The sequence below is a fragment of the Hakea prostrata genome, chromosome 8 (genome assembly GCF_041222555.1).
Source record: "Hakea prostrata isolate BN-2017 chromosome 8, UWA_Hpros_2, whole genome shotgun sequence".
Lineage (NCBI taxonomy): Eukaryota > Viridiplantae > Streptophyta > Magnoliopsida > Proteales > Proteaceae > Hakea > Hakea prostrata.
Genome location: NC_142607.1, coordinates 45,184,664 through 45,204,591, shown reverse-complemented (window position 1 = coordinate 45,204,591; position 19,928 = coordinate 45,184,664). Strand labels below are relative to the sequence as shown.

At 38.6% G+C, this 19,928-nt stretch overlaps 1 protein-coding gene across 2 annotated transcripts; it reads right to left on the bottom strand.

Moving 5' to 3' along the window:
* Window positions 1-1,103: 1,103 nt before the first annotated feature.
* Window positions 1,104-19,928, bottom strand: LOC149008150 (U2 small nuclear ribonucleoprotein B'' 2-like). 2 transcript variants are annotated; one of them, XM_089165265.1, is made up of 6 exons: window positions 19,783-19,922; window positions 16,568-16,740; window positions 10,622-10,715; window positions 9,503-9,585; window positions 2,731-3,021; window positions 1,104-1,873 (listed from the first exon to the last, which is right to left on the bottom strand). In XM_089165265.1, the coding sequence occupies exons 1-5, from the start codon at window positions 19,853-19,855 to the stop codon at window positions 2,746-2,748; spliced, it is 699 nt and encodes a 232-aa protein (XP_089021391.1). In that variant the 5' UTR covers window positions 19,856-19,922; the 3' UTR covers window positions 1,104-1,873; window positions 2,731-2,745. The 2 variants fall into 2 exon arrangements, with proteins under 2 accessions (XP_089021391.1, XP_089021392.1); XM_089165266.1 differs by lacking the exon at window positions 1,104-1,873 and having other exon boundaries at window positions 2,488-3,021; window positions 19,783-19,928.

The window sequence follows — 19,928 nt, the reverse complement described above, 5'->3', positions numbered from 1 at the left end:
GTGCTATGCGAGGCACTGAGCTGCCTATTGTCGAAGTAGTCAAGATATTCTATTAGAATTTAAAGTGATGTTCGAAATATTATCTTGACCGCCCGTTTTGTTTTTATTTCATTTTTAGTTTTCAATTAGTGTACTTCAAAAAGTACAAAAAATAAAAAAACCAAAACTGTCACAATTGATCCCAATCATAGACAGCTTAATTTTGTGCATTTAATGTATTGTACTAAAGCCAAACACCATTAAGGGACCAAGACATTTAAGGGATCATTAGATCAAGATTTTAGTCGAGATTGAAGCAATCAATGGTCGAGATTGAAACTCGACCGAAATCTCACATAAACAATCCCGAATCTCGTAGGACTAAAGCTTTGTTAGTCATTTAGACCGGTCTTAGCATAAAACCAACTTTTACTTGATTGGTTCAGCCCAGTTCTTCGAACTAATCCCGATTAAAGTGAATCCAAATATTTTACTTACATTGATAAGAGATTTTCCAATCCACATAGTTAAATTCTTAATATATGTCTAATATCATGATAAGATTTAAATTAATTAAAATAGAACTTAACACCATCAATCACTACTAAAAATGGAACACATGTCAAGAATCCAATCATGTATGGTGGAAAATTTTCCTCTCCGTGGGGGATAAAAAATTTGGACTCAAAGTAAAGAGTCCAAAACCATTTGGAATTTTTACCATTTTCACACAAATGGAAGGTATTTATGGAAATAGAATTACCCTTAGATAGGTCTCTCTATTTCTTCTATAGCAGAAAGTTTCGTACACTATTATGCATGGCGCAGAACCATGCTTTCAGCCTTTAGATGGAGATGAGATGCCATGAATTCATCAAGATCACACATCCAATAGTTGTCTGTGTATAAAGAACACGACCATCAAGATCACACATCCATGCGGCTTTGTATGAAAACTTCCCCTACTTTCGTCTCCCACTTTACAACATTTTCTTGGCTCTTGCTTCAAAGATGATATAACCTTTCTTGATATTTGAACCCCAACCAGAAAAGAAAATTCTCTCTTTACATTATTCCATGGAAAGCTGGATGTTAGCCATCAAAGATCTACCAGTACAACAGTTCTGGGGCCCAAAAGGATGAGAAACTAATGTAGTTTCCAGGGTTCCACACCTTTGTGGACAATAAAGACTTCATTTCTTTCAAGTATGGACCCACATGGAGTATCAAAAGAAAAAGGAAAAAGAAGTGTAAACAGTAGGAAAAGTAACCTTTGAGACTTCAACTAGGGTTACATACTTTTCATATCAAATCATGCAATCTTTACCTTAAAGCATCTGTTCCACTTTGTTCCTTGTGAAATACTCTGAGACACATATGCTGTACAGTGAACAAAAACACAAGATAATTCCTACTACAACAACCTCAACAACCTCCACAGCTTACCAAAATAGGTTTGTTATCATATGCAAAATGTGTTTTTGGAGACCTACTTGCACTTTATGGACTATTTGATCCACCATACAAAAGAGAGAGAGAGAGAGAGAGCCCTTGAAACATGGAACAACCCATCCAACTAAATTACAAAAGAAATAATTGATGTTCTGCAAGTGTATATCTACCATCAGCTGATAACAGTTTTATGAAGTTAGTACTTGACATCCAGGATGTCATGGCTAAAATCATGACACTTCTTTTTGAAGCATCATTTGCGGATATGTTCACAAAAACAAAGCCTCACTCATTTGATTGCTCCATACATTTCAACAACCAGAATACAGATCACAACAATCCACAGAAAAGATGAGAACCAATGATCACGATAGGGCTTCCTGCCTTGTATTCCCTTGTAGGAGCAATATAAATAGTCAAAACACAGCCTTTAAGCACCTCCCTGCATTTGATACAAGACAGAAGCCTTATCCTTTATCCTAAAGCATCAAATACCCAAAGAAGAAGAGACTTGCAATAGTAAAAGGACAATAATAATATGAGACTTCAACCAAAAAGCTTAATATTATCCTCTATTGTTTTGTTCCACTAATGTTTCTATTAGATCTTAGTAAGGTTCCCAGCTGCAGACAGAAAGCATTGTAGACCATGGTTCCTATTGAACCCATGGCCGAGAATATGAGGACCATGAACCCAACATTGCAGGTGAACAGATTAATTAGGTGTTCGGCTTAACTATCATTACTGCTGCAGTGGGACTGTGATCCTGTGAATAAACTTGTTAACCAGAGCCCTTTACTAAAGGTCGTAATCAGTGCACAAGACTCACATTCCATGGGATCTGGGGACAAATGTACACATCCTTACCCAGTTTACAGGGAGGTCCTTGAACACATGAACATACATTCTACAAGCGACTAATCTACCAACATGCCTAGTATGACCACCAACCATTAGCCCATGAATATTCACAAAAGTGGAGATGATTTTATTATTATAAATTTTTTTTTTATTTTTTTTTTTTTTTTTTGGGGGGGGGGGGGGGGTTGTTTGGTTTGGGAAGTGGATAGGATCCATTAACACCAGAGATAAAAGTGAAGCCAAAATCTTTGTTACTCCAACTAAGTATTAAAGCTATTGGTATGCATGGCCAGTAAGATTTCTCGAATCTGATATAGAACAAACAAACAATCAAAGAACTGAAAAACTATTTTTCTACTTTTAATTTAGATTCATATGGTTACAGTGTGCATATGCTCCCATGGTCATCACATTTCTCATAAATTTTAGGATACATACCCCAAAAAGGATGAATTATTTCTTGGCATAATTGATGACCATGGGGTTGTGAGGAGTTATCTTGAATCCCTGAAGGGCTTGCATGGCAATCAATGACTGCACTTCATCTTCAAACTCAACAAAAGCAATACCAGGCTTTGCTTCTATCATTCGTACTTCCTTGAAACCTGGGTATTGTTGGAACAGCAGTTGCAGCATCGAACTATTGGTCTCATGGGGTAGATTCTGAATGAAAAGTATATTGTTTGGAGTCGCAGCTGCATCCTGACCTGCCTTTCCTTGGAAGGAAGCCTGTGCACAAATACAAACAATTAAAAGAAGTAGATGTAAAATACAAAACTTGTAAAAAGAAGACCTCAAAAGAACTATAATCTTGAAGTAATTTGGGCAGCTGAACACACACACACACCCAAAGCAAATACCCATTGGTCCCAGAAGATGGGCTTGCCTAAGTCTTCTACCTAAATGGAAATTTTGGTAAACATTTACTCAAAGTATTTGGAAAAAAGAAAATAACCATAATTTGAATCTATAAAAAAATAAAAAAGAAGTTAAAAGTCACCTTCCAAAAGGATAAAAAGTGCACCCATATCAGAAACAAAAACTGGGTTTTTGGTAGCCGGCAATTACTTCAACTTTCAATGTTGGGATTTTATTCAAATGTAAAATTCCTAGAAGTCTTAATGTGGTAAAACATTGCTAAAAACCAAGAGTATAGTAAAATATTCATTTATTTTAATATCTAAAAAACATATTTTCATTCAAAGTAATTTTAGAATATTTTCATTCAGAATGATTTTGACAGCATTCAAGCACACCAAACAAAGTTTGGGTGGAACATAATTCCTTCAGTATAATTTGATTTAAACAATCTTGAATTTGTTTAAAACTAGCTCTGTGTTCTACCTAATACAAAGTGTCTCATGCAAAAATAGAAAAAATTAAGTAGTTCAACTGAAGAACACTTTCTTAAATTGAAAGCATTTTGATTACCTATAAATACGATCATATCTTATATCTATAGTACACAAACCAAACGTGAGACTATAAACAATGACCAACTCCAAGAACAGCATAAATCTCTGTTTTAATGGTTTCAAATTTGTAATGACTTGCGTGCTTAGTTTTATTATCTTCCATATCTCACTGATTTATGATTACTTGAAGTAGCTCAATATTGATTTTTAATGACTTGATGTGGCTTAGAGTTGATTTTTGATAATATAAGGTATTCAGTATAGCATACTAAATCTTTAGAGAATATCAAAAAATAACATTTGGGTGCCTTAGTAACCGAAGCACTTAGCCCTCCACCACCTTAGATAGTAATGTAACCCAGGATCTGGGTTAGATCTTGAGGATCTTCTTAGATAGGAACCAGCACAAAACTAGGGTTTTTGGGTGTTTCGGCTAGGGTAGAACAGAGGCTTAAGCTTGCTGCTTTTGAAGGTTCAGGTCTTATTCAAAGGATTTTCAGGCTTCAAGGTGTAACGTTGCAGAAATTCTGGAATTTTCTGTTTCTCAGAATTCTACCCCAAAACAGGAGAATAGGGAAAAAGGGAATTAGGGGGTGATTCACAAGGCTGGACAGGTAGGGAAAGGGACTGGTAGGGTCATAGGAAATTGGGGAGGGGCCTAAAGGTCTGAAACAGCAAAGGGGAGGGGTTTCTAGGGCTTAAGGGGGGTGTGGGAGTGAGGTTCCTTCTATGCGCAGAACAGTGGAGAAGCAGGGGGGGAAGGCTGCGATGGTGGAGGGCTTCAACATACTTGGGCCTGTTGTGTGTTGTGTGTGCAGTGCTGTGAATGACTTGAAGAGAAAAAAGATACTGCTGAACTGGCTGAATTTCTGAGAATTACTCTCCTGCCTAGGCCGTAAGGGCTTCCTTCCCCAGAGCCCAAGCCTCTAATTTAATCAACAAACTCAATGTGCTTTATTCAGAAATAATGAAGTTATTCATAGCCAATTACAAGATACTTCGACTCAACTTGGGATTCCCTATCTAACAGGAATCCAACAACCTCTAACTAGAACTTTTAAGTTACAAACTCTTACTAAATAAGGACCCAAATTGCAGAATAACTAACTCTAAGAGATAAGAGACTCAAATAACTTACTTCTAAATTAAAACAAACTCTAAAAGATAAGAGCCCCTTCTAGATAAGTAATCTTATCCACAATTAACAAAATCAATAAAATTTTAAAACGAATATAACTCTCAAACTACTGACTCAAACAAAAAACCAAACTAGATCCGTAACCCTTGGATCGAGGGGATTCTGTCAAGACCCACATTGAGCACCAAAAGAGGGCTTGAAAAGTGACCAAAATACCCCTGGGGTATCTGGCCAGCTTTACGTGCCCTTTTTTTGTTTTGGTTTTTGGGCCCAGGTTTAGGGAGTCCAACCCTGGTTAAATCAGCTCTCCCCTTCTGGAAAACATTCATCTCCTAATGAATGTGCTTGTTATGTGCTTAAGGGTCAACCCTGGGGAGGGCTTGCATGTGGACTCGTCCTCTCATCTTGCAATGGGGAGGAAGTCATAGATGTGTTGCTGCTTGCACCTTTAAATGACAGACCCATGGTAAAATTGAACTAGTGGCAATGTAATCTTCAATCCTAGAGGCCTGAGTGTGAGGAGCCCTAGGAGGAAAGATGGGAGTCTATAGGCTATAGCCATGCCTTCGGAGCCTTTCTCTATGAACACCTTTATCATGACTGGAGCTATCGCCCTTAGAATACTTAGTGTCTTTTTTCAAAAAGAAATTGAGACCCAAAGGAGGGCCAGCTTCACATGGGATTGGTGCCAGTACGGTCTTGATGTCTCAAGGCAGCAATGCTCTACCCTTGATGCTAAGGGCATAGGGAACCACTGGTGTAGTGGGTACCTCATGAAGGGATCTTCCACTCCTATGGTAGTCTTGTCAATCTCTTCTAGCACCTTTGTCAGAGGAAGCTTTTTGGATTGGTGAAGAGGGTTCACCATTTGGTTGTGAGGCCTTGGCCTTGGAGCTAGTGCTGGTGTCTTGGTTGTTCTCTTGACTGGGTCCTTCATATTCAGAATCCACCAAGTTTTTTGTTTTGATATTGGTGCCCTCCTGAGTTGCTTTGAGGGCTTGCTTCTTCTTGATCTATGCTGGTAGGTCCAAGGGTAAGAGTACAATTCTCAAGCCTTTGGGCATGAACTTACACTTGTTTTCTCTCCCCATGATAGTCACATCGTTATCATACTACTAGGGTCTCCCTAAGTTATTTTCAGACAATCCCATGGGTACTACATCAAACCGTATCTCCTCTTGGTAAGAATGGAGACTGATGTGAACTAGGCACCTATGAGTGACTTCTAATTCTTCAATGTTTACAAGGGAGACTCTATGGGGTTGGGGATGCCTCTCAATTTTAAAATCAGCCCTCTTTACAAATTCTTCAGACACCACAATCAAGCTGCTACCACTATCAACAGTTATCAAATCTTTGAGCTCACCCGATTGGAATTTAGTGTATAAGGGGCACTCCTCTTCTAGTCTTCTTCTTCTGGCTCTACTGAAAGACTTTTAAGATGGCATTGATGGAGGGGCTGCCATAGGAGTCTTTCAAACGCAACTTCTTCCTTGCAGCAATATATTGAATCACTCATGGTGCTGACTACAGCTGGTTCATGTAGCTCTGATCCCACTAATTTAGCCCAGGGGTCTGGGTTAGATCTTCAGGATCTTCGTAGATAGGAACCAGTACAAAACGAGGGTTTCTAGGTGTTTCGGCTAGGGTAGAACAGGGGCTTAAGCTTGCTGCCTTTGAAGGTTCAAGTCTTATTCTACGGATTTTCAGGCTTCAAAGTGTAAAGTTGCAGAAATTCTGGAATTTTCTGTTTCTCAGAATTCAGCTCCAAAACAGGGAACCGAATGGGGAAAAAGGGGATTTACGGGGTGACTCACAAGGCTGGACAGGTAGGGGAAAGGGACTGCTAGGGTTGTAGGATGGTGGGGAGGGGCCTAAAGGTCTGAAACAGCAAAAGAGAGGGGTTTCAAGGGCTTAAGGGGGTGTGGGGGTGAGGTTCCTGCGATGTGCAGAACAGAGAGGGGCAGGGGAGTCTTGCGAGTGGGGTAAGAGGGTGAAGGAAGGCTGCGATGGTGGAAGGGGGGACTACAACTTACATGGGGCTGTTGTGTCATGCATGTACTACTGTGAATGACTTGAAGAGAACAAAGGTGCTGCTGGACCTGCTGAATTTCTGAGAATTACTCTCCAGCCTAGGCTGTAAGGGTTTCCTTCCCCACGGCGCAGGCCTTCGATTTAATCAACAAACTCAACGTGCTTTATTTAGAAACAAAGAAGCTATTTATAGCCAATTACAATATACTTTGACTCAACTTGGGATTCCCTATCTAATAAGGATCCAACAACCTCTAACTTGGACTTCAAGTTACAAACTCTTACTAAATAAGGACTCAAATTTCAGAAATAACTAACTCTAGGAGATAATAGACTCAAATAACTGACTTCAAAATGGAAACAAACTTTAAAATACAAGACGCCTTCAAGACAAGGAATCTTATCCACAATTAACTAACTCAATCTAATTTTAAAACGAGCATAACTCTCAAACTATTGACTCTAAACCAGAGAGAGCGAGGAAAGAAAAAAAAAAAAAAAAAGAAGAAGAGGGTAGATCCATAACCCTTGGATCGAGGGGATTCTGTCAAAGACCCATATTGAGCCCAAAAGGGGGGATTGCAAAATGACCAAAATACCCCTGGGGTATTCAGCCAGATTTAAGTGCCTTTTTTTGGTTCTGGTTTTTGGGCTCAATTTTACGGTTTTCAACCCTGATTACATCAGATAGTCTTGACAACTATACTCGGTGGATCGCCTTGACAACTATGCTTTCCACTTCATGCATCCTACGATAATTCTCAGGAAAACATCATCCACTAAATCCCTTTTTTATTTATGATTGGGCTAATATACTAAATTAATCTCTTTCCAGAATGCCCCTCTCATCAAATTTCACTACCACATTGGTCGTCTCAATGTAACCAAACTTAGACTAACCTTAAAACCCTTGAGTTCCAAGGTTAGTCTTGAATGTCTCCAGTTAAATCATCAGAAAAATCATAACCCAAGGAACCTTATCTTAAATGTCTCCAGATAAATCATCCTTGATAATCACAATTAAAACAAGGCTTAAAGCTGCTCCTTGAAGTAACCTAATTGTGATTGGGAAGTCACTACCTTGGCACCAACACCATTCTTCCACTTGTCAGAGCCCCAACATATACATCATTAATTCCATCGAAATAGTCACATGAAACATTTCTCCTCTCTAATACTTGGTAGATTAACTTCCCACGGATTCTGTCATGGCTCATTGATGTAGGACCGCACGTCTACTCCAGGAAGACCCAAAGAAGGCCTAGTTTTCTACCAGGCACCCTACGGCCCCACCAATAGCATTGGAAATTTTGGCCTATCATGCAGGGCAATTTGGTCATTTTGGGCAGTCCTAATCAAGCCCAGTTAGGTCCAATTAGATTCAGAAATATCTCAGAGTCAAGTCCTACTTTTATTTTGTTATTTGAGTCCATCTAAGTTGAGATAAATAAAGAGTCCTAATTGGAATTGAATTCCTATTTAAAATACAATTCCTTTTTTGTTTCTATGGGAAAGTTGAATACACAGCCCAATGCTTGTAGATGAATAAAATTATCGCAGAGGAGTTACAGTAGAGGATTGAAGGTTGGGCAGGGTTTCTGGCATTCTCCAACACAAAAATGTCCTGTGGCTGCTAGATTTTGGCGTTTTTCATCTGAAATCTTCATTGTCAACCCCTAAAAGCAGTAAGTAATCGTCCCTACCACCTTTCCCCTCCTAACCCCATCGCATACTAGCCCTCCAACCCACCCCCCCCCCTCTCCCTTTCTCCTAGCCCACAGCATTCTCTATCCCTCCCAAAACCCTAAATTCTAGATCTCTCAAGTCTCAATCCCCTCCACCAAATCCCACCCCATTTTAGAATCACAATCCGCACTCCCCATCCAATACTCAACCCTAACCCTAGCCCTAATTACGCTTTAGAAACCCTAGAGAATTGAAACCCTAATTTCCCAAAACCCTACCTTTCTGTAACTTGAATCTGAAACCCAAACAGACAAGATTTCAGAATTGGGTCTTCAACAATCCTAAGCCTATAAGCCCTAACTGAGTTCTGTACACCCTCCAAGGCTCCAATAATCCCCAAAACCCTAAACAGCCCCTAAAACCCTAGCCGCCAGGTTTTAGAAACCTTACCTTGTCTGTTGATTCCCTAATTGATCCTGGATTTTGGCCCTCATCCTATCAAGGCTACATCACTTGTTCTAGGTCAATAAGAAAAAGATGGAGATCCTTCTTGCATTCTCTAAACCTTTCTTCTTCACTTGCCAATTCACACAATTACACCTAAGGAAATTCTGGTCATTTTGGTCATTTTGGTTACAGCAAGTAGGCCATTGGCCCTTTATTCTTTGGCTTTTGTTAATTGGGAATGCCCATAAGCGATCAGAATCAGGTTCAGGGCCCTGAATCTGTAGCTATCATTTCCTTGTCTCACTAGAATTTAGCCATTACAAGTTTTCTATAAAGCAAATACTTATTGATGGATTATAGGATTCAGTTTACATAAACACAGGACAATTGCCAACAATGAGCGACACCAATCTCAAACAAAAAGAATTAAAATAATGGGGCAATGTCCAGCGTAACTCAAAAGGCAAAAATAAGATGACAACAAACTTACAGTGGGGCCGCCATTTAAGTTGTCACTGGTACCGTTAGCAGTAGCAGCAGATTGTGGTCCCTCAGCCTTTCGTTTTCTTTCAGCTGCACACAAAGATTCAAGTAAAACAAAGCCACTGAAACATGGTAAATCAGAAATCACTAAGAGATCAACAGGTTAAAAACTTTGTTCATTTCAGCTACACAAATGACGTTTATACTAGCTAAAATTTTGAAAATACTTACAAAAGCATTGTTACCCCAAAGATGGCATGCACACACTTCCATTCATGCAAATCTATTTGAAAGTACTATACTTCGATTGGAATTGACTGAAAACATTTATGGGACTATTTTCTAAGATAGGGTAGTAAGAAGAACAAAATTTTGGCAATCTCTAGTTGACCAATGAAATAACAAAACAAGGAAACTTAAAAACAGTGGAGACAGCAGGCCACACAAGTTTTCATGGAATCTTAAATTTCACATCATGGAGCTCCATACTGGAATGGAAAGCTTTGATCATAGTTCTTCTCTAACTGCCAAACTAAACCCTTATGTTTGAATTAACAGTTGTAGACCAATTATTTCATTCAAGACGATGATCAAGGTTTACTCGGAAAAGGAAACAGATGATAAGCCATCAAGGCCTTCTTTTGTTAGAAGTGAAGTGAAAATAAAATTTTACTGACAAAAAGAGTGGTAAATAAAACCTTTTTCAGTTAGAAACAACACTGATGTATAAGAATGGAAAAACGTGAGGCCCACAATAGGTAAGATAAGTTCTATTTTTAGAAGGAAACCGAAATGATTATTTGAAGTAAAATATTTACCCCCCCCCCCCAAACAAAAAGAAAAAAACTATGTTGGGAAAATGGAAATTTGTGTTGCATTTAGGTGCAGTTCTGATCTAAAATTGTTCGTTTTACCCCACTCTCTTGGCATTTTGACTAACATTCTCTTCACATTCATATTCTACCAATACAAAAGGATCTTTACTTAACATGTCATATGGAAATATTAAACATGACCCATGAAATTTCGTCATGTCAACAATTGTTTATATCTCATTGGTATAATGAAGAAGGACAACACCCTAGAAGACAGGTGCCCTTGACAGAATATTCCATAGGACACAAACCTTTTTCTTCCTGCTTCTTTTTCTTCTCCCGTGGAACGAAGGTCCCATCTGCCTTTGCAATGCAATCTGACTTTGTCTTTGCATACTGAATCCGCTGCAATAAGGAAAACATGCCCAATTATGGTTAGCACACACATTAAACCGTATGTTAAGCACCCCCCTCCCCAGGGCGGAAAGAAGAGGGGTCGGGGTGGAGCTCTCTTATGACAAGCAATTGACCGCAGGCTATACACAGCAGAACAGAAGGAAATGATTAGATCCATAAATAGTCATACACTCTTAGATGCATCACATATTTATCAAAGTTCTAACATATTTATTTTATATATACCAATGTATATCTCATACAATTTTATACATAACGTCTTACCTCACAGATGCACAAGAGATGCAAGGTTATTTGGGGTCTAGAAGATCTAAATTAAAGAAACAACATACAAGGAGGCTAACCAATTATACAAGGACTGGCTTGCAATTTGTTCTTTATGGAATACATCATAGTTCAGTTTCTGTGGGTTTAGAAATATAAAAAAAAATAATAAAAAACTATGAGAAAAAAAGAATTAGAGAGGGATCACCATGATCCACTGAGTCCTTGACCACATGTTGTTCTGCCTATATTGAGGACCAGGTCAAGCCTAGGGATGACCACTCAGAACCCTAGTCAGACTCTTTTACATGGATTCTACAAACTTATGATAAACAATAAGCTAGGGTAGTAGGGCTGATGTAAACCCAGATTTAGGGTTAAGGGTAGGATAGGAATCTTCCTAAATCTAAGCGCTGCCCGGTTTTCAGCAAAAAAGACTAGTTATCCTAGGTTTTATAGGGTATTTTAATTACTCTAAAACCCTTCTGTAATGTGAACTCAGATCTGAAATTTTAACAAAATCAGAAAACAAGGTTTTTTTTTTTTTTTTTTTTTTTTTTTTTTTTGGGGGGGGGGGGGGGGGGTTGTTTGGCTAGGTTGGAAAGGGGCTGAACTTGCTGCCTTTGAATATTCAGACCTTATTCTAATGGTTCTGGAACATGGGGAAGGGTCTGAGTTGCAATCGCTTGGGTTTCAGAAGATTGAAATAAGTTGCAGTAAATACAGAGGAAGAAGATGAAGTGCAGTAGAGTTATTTGGGAAAACTGACAGTAGCTCAATAACCTAGAAAGGGGTGCGATCCTAGGGGAAGAAGAGAGGATGAGATGGGGCTGGGGATAGAGAACTAGGGCGTGGGATTCGATGTTGCTGCAGGGAAGAAAAAAGGCGTAGGGGAGTCGTGGGGCTAAAGGAGAGATGGGGGGAGAGGCTGGGGCTGTCACAGGGAGTGGGAAGAAACCATGGGACTGTTGGGTGTAGGGAATGAGCAGGGAGGGCCTGCGATGGGGTGGGAAGGGTTTCTAGGGGGTGCACAATGAAAAGAAGGGGGTGGGGAGGGGTGTGCTGGTCTAGGGGAGCAGGAGGATTAGCTGGAACTTAAAAATACTTACTTGTGGAGCTTGCTGAGAATGTTAATGGCTGCCGTTGAAGGAGATGGACTGCTGATTGTAGCAGTAGAACTCTTCAGAAATCCGTCATGGCCCTCCCAAAGAGAACCATGACCCTGTGTCTCACAAAATTCTTAATTTTATTCAAAATCCAATTTGAGAATACAAAGAATACTTGGCAATTTATAGCCCTTTAAAAAACTGTCACCATTTGGGAATCCTTAATAGACGAGGATCTCACCACTTGACCTAAACTCTAATTTGGAATCTAATTTCATAGATTGGGATCCCACCACGTGAATTAATCTCATCCATCCAAAACATAAGATCAAAGGGACACTAAAAACACTTGCCAAAATAAAACTTCTAAGTGACATAAAACTAATTAGCACATGGTAAATTCTATTTAAATAGAACTCTAATTGACATGTGCTAGACTGCTGAATAATTTGTGGAATCTAGTCTTATGTCTTGTGTGACATAGCAGGGCTTTATTTATAATAATAGTTATGAATGAGCAAGTAAAATAATACCCAATGTGAGACTAAAAAACATAAACAATAAAGATTGTAACAGACCAAACTCCCCAACTGGACTCAACTTATGACTTACAACACTCCCCATCAAGCTGGTGCATAGATGTCTATCATGCCCAACTTGCTAACAATGCTACTAAATAACTTGACACTCAAAACTTTTTGTGAATACATCAGCACGTTGGTTGTCAGAAGTAACAAAAGAAATCTGAACCAGTTCGGACTCAACCTTTTCTTTAATAAAATGCCTATCAATTTCTACATGTTTGGTCCTGCCATGCTAAACTGGATTATGGGCGATTCTGATGGATGATTTTCTGTCCGAATACAGCCTTATAGTTCCTTCCATATTTGCTACAAGTTCTTGAAGAAGACCCTTCAACCATAATACTTCACAAATACCTTGAGCTAAGGCTCTAAACTCTGCTTCAGCACTTGATTGAGCCACTACAGCCTATTTTTTGCTCCTCCAGAACACCAAGTTACCCCCCACATAACCACAATAGTTAGAGGTAGACCTCTTGTCATCCAGACATTCAGCCAAATCTGCATTAGTATATGCTTCAACTCTAAGATATCCTTGAGAAGAGATTAAAATACCTTTCCCGGAAGATGCCTTCAAATACCTCAAGATACGATATGCAGCATTAAGATGTGAAGAATAAGGATCATGCATGTACTAATTAACAAGGCTAAATGCAAAGATGATAACTGGCCTAGTATGTGATAAGTAAATCAACTTCCTAACTAATTTTTGGTAGCTGGTTTTGTCAATTGGTTCTCCTTCCATTATTTTCAAGTGTTGACTAGGCTCCACAGGGGTCTCTGCAGATCTACACCTTAGCATTTATGTCTCTTCTAATAGGTCTAAGGTATACTTTCTCTGAGAGAGTGAGACACCATTAGCAGAGTAGGCCAACTCAAACCCAAGAAAATACTTGAGTCCGCCCATAACTTTTATCTCAAACTCAGTCCCCAAGAAAGTCTTCAAGCCTGTAATTTCCAATTCATTGTATCCTCTGCTGACATTATCATCCACATAGACAAGGAGTACTGTAGTATGAGATTTATCCCGCTTGATAAATAGGGTATGGTCTGCATTAATTTGTATGTAGCCATAGAAGATCATTACCTTGTGAAATCTTCCAAAATATGCCCTAGGAGAGTGCTTTAAACCATATAGAGCTCTTCTTAACCTGCACACCTTTCCATGGGTCTCTGAATTAGGATAACCAGGGGGCACATCCATATATACTTCTCCCTGCAGCTCTCCTTGTAGGATAGCATTCTTCACATCTAATTGTTGAAGACTCCACCCTTGGTTTATAGCACATGAGAGAACAACTCGAACAATATTCATCTCAGAGACAGAAGCAAATGTCTCCTGGTACTCAATGCCATAGGTTTGAGAAAAGTCCTTGGCTACCAGTCAATGCCTTATCTCTCAATGGTCCCATTTGCTTTGTGTTTTATTACAAACACCCATTTGCATCCAATAGAGTCAGCCACTAGTGGAGCCTTATGGTTATGGAGCTTATAGTGTTCCTCCCACTGTCACTTGTCAGAGTCAGCCACTGGAACCTTACTATCATTATGGAGCTTATGGTGTTTGTGCCCCTACCGACGACCAAGGTGTTTCTTCATTTGTTGAGCAGATCTTCCACTCTATACCACAGCCACCACCAACCCTTCCATATGTAGTTGAGCCAGTTCCTTATCTGGAGATTCCCAACTTCCCACCATCAGGACATCTTAGGCATATGGATGAGGCCACATATAGAGCTGCAATTACAGACTGCATCGACAACTATATGGAGCAAACATCATGAGACATGTATTGTCATTTGTATGGGTTGCAGAGGGAAGGGGGAGACATAGAATAGAGTAGACTTGTACTTGGTAATATTCTCAGTTCCTCTCCTGTATACTATATACTTGAATCTTACTTTTTCAATGATTTTTGGTAAACTGATAGTTCCATTGTGTTTATTATGCTTGAAATAGGTAGCATGCACACCAGATCATTTTGAATCCATATAAGGCTCAAAATTGAAATTAAAAACTTTAGGGGGAAAATCAAATGTTTTGACCGAAATTTCGATCGAAACCTGGAAATCTCACACTTTCCCTAGGTCGAAATCCGGTTTCGACAGGAAATTTCTTCCTTGGAGGCAACTAAGACTGAACATTATTGCCAAACTCCATTATCTTGAAATTTAGTCTTTAATGGTTAACAATGTGCAAAGGTAATTGAATCTATAACACTTGGTACTAGGACATAGTTACAATCATAGATACATGTAAACGGCCAAGAAGAGATGAGTCAGTGGAATCCAAGGAAGTGCATTCAAAGAGCATCAGCTTGTCTAGACATCCTAAGATAGTAAGATTCTTGAGGGTAATTCTTTGTAAAATGATTCTTTGCAATTCTTCCATGACAACAACTCAACCTCCTAGCTACATGAATTCTGAAGTAAAAAAGACAACATGAAAGAAAAGAGAGTGGGAATAGAAAATAAAATAAAATAGAACTAAAAGATTGCCCACAAAAGGAAGACCACAACAATATGGCGTCAAAAGAATGGATCGTTGCTCTCCAAAAGGCTTTGTCCATGGTCATACTTGCACAAGACCCAGGCTATGTATGTATCCCTAGCACTTTTTAGTTCCATCAATCAAGATCAAATCACTAATCCTTAGGGATGCTACATTCTCCAAGCTTGCCACTAATAAGCTCTAACATGTTTCTTCCTCACTATATATTTTTTAGTTTCAACGCACATTCATCTTAGCATCATCATCTCTACTATGGTTTTCAAAAGCATCCGCCTAGGTGGTAAGGCAATTTTTCAACCGCCTAATTTGCCACCGCTTTGTTGACATTCAGTTTTTCAGCCACTTTTTTTCCTAATCGCTACTGTTTTGTCGCCTTGTGCACCTTACTACTACCTAGATGCCAAAGTGGTCACTTTTTTGTACATAATAATATTTTTCTTGATTTTTTTAAAATCAAATTTATTCTACAAAGCCGTAACAAATTTAATAGTTAGTCATTTCAGAATTGGGAGCCAATGAATCATTAAATGGACAAGGCACTAATTTGGCATCACACTATCATAAAGGTAAGTATAAATGTAAATAGTTCATAGTCATCGTTTATGATGCTTGATGAGATGAACTTATGTTTGTGTTCTTGAATGCTTTTTTTTTATGAATGTGATTCTTGAATGTTTATTTAGCTTATAATAGAAATTTATCAATTTAAAAGTAATTGTATTGAGAAATTTTGACCCAACCGCTTTAGTCGCCTTATTGCCACCCTAGGCGCCGGTTTGTCGCCTAATCTCCTAGGCAGAGCTCCAACCGCTTTGGTTACCTTGCCACCTTGACAACCACAATCTCTACAACACGAAGCATCACTATATGACACTTCTTCCCAGCCCAATCATCCACCCAATACATTAGAGTTGGTCAGACAAAAGTCCTATAGAACTTCCCTTCTTTGTTTTTGACAAACCCCAGACATCAAAAATGATTACTTCGTAATTCTTCATACTTGTCTTTTCCATTCTCTCTTTCTTCTTTACTAATTTTCTTTCACTTGTTAATTAGATCATTCTGCATCAGAAAATCTAAAAAAAGAATAAAAGAGAAAATTTAAAAATACTGTTGCCGTTACTTCAACTAAATCAGGCTGTTTTCAATTCCAATCCAATAATAAAGATAAAATTAATATTAGCTTCCAAAACCTTCCCATTGAACCAGTTAATGTGACTAAATCCACTAACAAGTAATAAACTCTTTCACTATTTAACACATCTCTCTTCATGATATATTATCACTTGTAAAACACATGATAGCTGCAAGTCCAGTTTGATGCCAAAAATTTTAATCCACAATCAGATTCAGTGTCGAAGTAAATCACAAAACTCACCATGGGCTTGTCATAAAATGGAAAGTTTTGCATTTGACGCACTGCATTACTAGCAGCTGTAACTTCACCAAATGCAACCCATGCTTGACCTCGAAGCTTTTGTGTCTTCAGTGCAACAATATCCAAAATCCTTCCGTACTGAGAGAACAAAGCATAAAGAGATCTCTTCAGTTCTGCAAAAAACAGAAACCAAGTTGCAAATGCATAAAGCACTATGTTCAATTATTTGAATTTGTAATAAGAAATGTAACTGAACACATATGTTTTTGAAGAAAGTTGAATGGAAAAACAAGATTCATGCAGCCAACCTCATTTAGTAGGTTTAGTAGGTAATACACATGGTTGTTGAGTTGAGTTAAACAATGGAATGGAACATAACTACAGGGCCGATATGTACGGCTACTTGGCAAGAATAAGAATAGATCAACCAAGCCATCTGAACATACTTTTTTATATCTTCTATTTTCCACCAATACTCCAATCGCTTTTAAGAACTACTGCTTCTGCATTTTAGAGTTGTTCATTTTTGTTCCACAGACACCAATGCATATGCTCAATCCAATATACAGTCCGAAAACTGAATGGGCCAAAACAAGCAGCTCAGCCGGTAACCAACATTGCTATCCTTAGGATGGAAAAACAAACTTAGATACCAGAAACACTCTACAAATTCAAGTTATTTTATGGGCCAGTTCTCAAGTCATCAACACAGGGTCCCAAGTAAACACACATAAAAGACCAAACCCTAATTTTGCATACTTTTACCATGACACAAAACGCTGATTCCTCACTGGCTAAAATCTTTCCAGATGGAAAATCGCTTTACAACCTAGTATTCCTTTCCAATCCCTTGCAAAGTTCTACCCTCCCTAAGTTATTATGTTGCTCTTCAAATTTAAACTCCAGAATTATTCTAGCAGTTTTCTTTATCATAATACATTAGATAAGAATGTTTTAAAAATATCCTCATTCATGGTGCGCCAACAAAAGAGATATACAGAAATTCATATACCTTTTCTTAATACTTCACATGGAAAAAAATGTTGTTCAATGTCAAATGTGAAAGCAAAACATCCATTACCTAATTAGATCGTACACTTCATTTAGTTCGGTATATTCAGAACAGGCATGACAAAAAAGTGTGTCTCAAGTAATTCATTCTTAATTGACTAAGACACAAGATCCCTAATTTGCTAACTAAAATTCACTTGTCAAGCTAATCGATTCTTCATCTTGGGCCTAAACAGGAGAGAACTTGATATCAGAAAAATGTACTCTACAGAAACCCAATTTAGCTAATGAAATTCAGGGATTTGTTGCCTAGTGCCACTTTCAACAGAGACCAGGTAAGTGATAAGCTTTGAGAAAGTCGTTTGAGGTGGCACGGTCACGTTCAACAAAGACCTATAAATGTCCCTATACGGAGAAGTGATATAATCCCGATTGAAGGGACTAGAAGAGCTAGAAGTAGACCTAAGATAACCTTAAGAGAAGTGGTGAGAAAGGATATGCATAGCTTAGGCCTTGTATCTAGCATGACCTCAAATAGAACTGATTGAAAGGCTAGAATCAAACCAACAACATTTAGTTGGGACAAGGCTTATTGTTGTTGTTGTTGTTGCCTGGTGCCACTTTTTGGAACCTTAAGAAACAAACCCAAAAACAAAGGGAATGAAGACTAATTTTGTGTATAGTACAACAGCTCATTGAAACCCTATATAACATATAAAGGGCCTCCACCTCTCCCCTCTTTGCTTTACTTCACTCTTAAGTGAAAGAGAACTTCAAAAAAGGATTCAACAAGAATATGTATAGACCAAAACAAGCGGTAAAAGTTTGGGACCTGTTGCTTGGAGCCACTTTTTGGACCCCTTGAAAATTATATTTAAAAAAAAAAAAATTTTGAGATTTTAAAATGTCACAATGATTATTAGATCAGCTAATGGGAGGGCAATCTTGTCTGAAGCTTGGAAGATTCTAACCTAGGACTAAGATTACGAGTCACAAATAACCCCACTAAACAAAATTAGAAATAAGGGGGGCATAATTAAAAAGGTTAGGGTATCGGATTAAACAGTCGGTAGAATGGCTCCAAATGAGGTTATAGGGTGCTAGTATGGATGAGAACCCTACTGAAAGATCCACTTGTCTGATCATGACATTGGGCGTTGTGGCTGCAATACTCAAATTAGAAGGTTATGTCTGAGACAATCCATCCAATGCCATGGTCCAGAACTTGGATCATATGGGGTTGATGGTGGTGCTCCAAAACCCAGTAGTTTTGATGGAGGATGGAGATATTATTAGCCTTGCAGTGGCAACCAAGAAATCAAACTACAGAAGCAGTAGAACAACTTCAGTTGTGAACAAAGAACAGTGAAACCCCTTCAATAGGTTCATAGCCTTTTCGTAGAGCACACGGAAACAATAAAACAAAAGAAAGCTAAGAGAGAAGGGGATAGGACTCTCTCAGAATCAAACTACAGAAGCAGCAGCAACAACTGTGGTTGTGATCGGAGAATGGTAAAATTCTTTAATAGGCGTTCACAGCTTTTGTATAAAGCACAGAGAATCAAAAACACAAGAGAAAGCTAAAAGAGAAGGGGGTAGGCAGTTGGCTCTCTCAGCCTGGGTCTCTCACTCAAAGCTATCCCAGCTGTTGATACAAGGAACTACCCCCATAACAATGGCGAGCTTGGCCACAAAATCCGTGCCTTCCTCACAACAGGGGGCATATTAGAAGCATAGCAAGCTTTACTAATAAGTATTAAATAACGAACTGAAAGCTTCTTTAGGGAGCTACAAAAAAATGAAACTTGATGAAAACACTGGTTACCATTAACAAAGAATAGCTTCCAAACAGTCCAGTTATGTCAGTTCTATTTACATACAGCTTTCAAACCGAAATGTTCACGCCAAAATTTCAAATAGTTAATTTTAGATTCAAGTAGGATTCAAACCATCAGATGGCAATAAGAAGCCGCGATCACCCAGTGCTGTGAGTTCTTAGAAAGCATGAAAAACACATGGAACTAAGACGAAACGCCGAAAAGAGGAAAAACCCATACATCAGATAGGTGTTCCAACAAGGAAATATTCGTACAGAGGCTTCCAGGAAGCCCTAACGCTACGTTACTAGACTAAGGAACACAGAAAAACACAACAGATAATCAAAAAAAAAAATACCAAACCAAGTAATGGGTTTTGGAGCTTACCATCTTTCTTGACTTTCTCATTGAGATTTTTAATGTAAATGGTCTGGTTTGGAGGGATATCTCCTGAGAGCATGGCGGCACGAATCGAAGCAGAGAGCAAAAACCAGAAAGAAAAGCGGAAAAAGCAAACTGTGAGTTTAAACGAA

Bases quoted from the DNA above. Each gene is read 5' to 3' on its own strand.
- LOC149008150 (XM_089165266.1), bottom strand. From the start codon at position 19,855: ATGCTCTCAGGAGATATCCCTCCAAACCAGACCATTTACATTAAAAAT. The intron at 9,586-10,621 runs GTTTGTGTCCTA...CTTTGTGTGCAG, and splicing joins AAAGAAGCAGGAAGAAAAAG to CTGAAAGAAAACGAAAGGCT. The intron at 3,022-9,502 runs GTAAGTTTGTTG...ATTTGTGCACAG, and splicing joins ACTTAAATGGCGGCCCCACT to GCTTCCTTCCAAGGAAAGGC.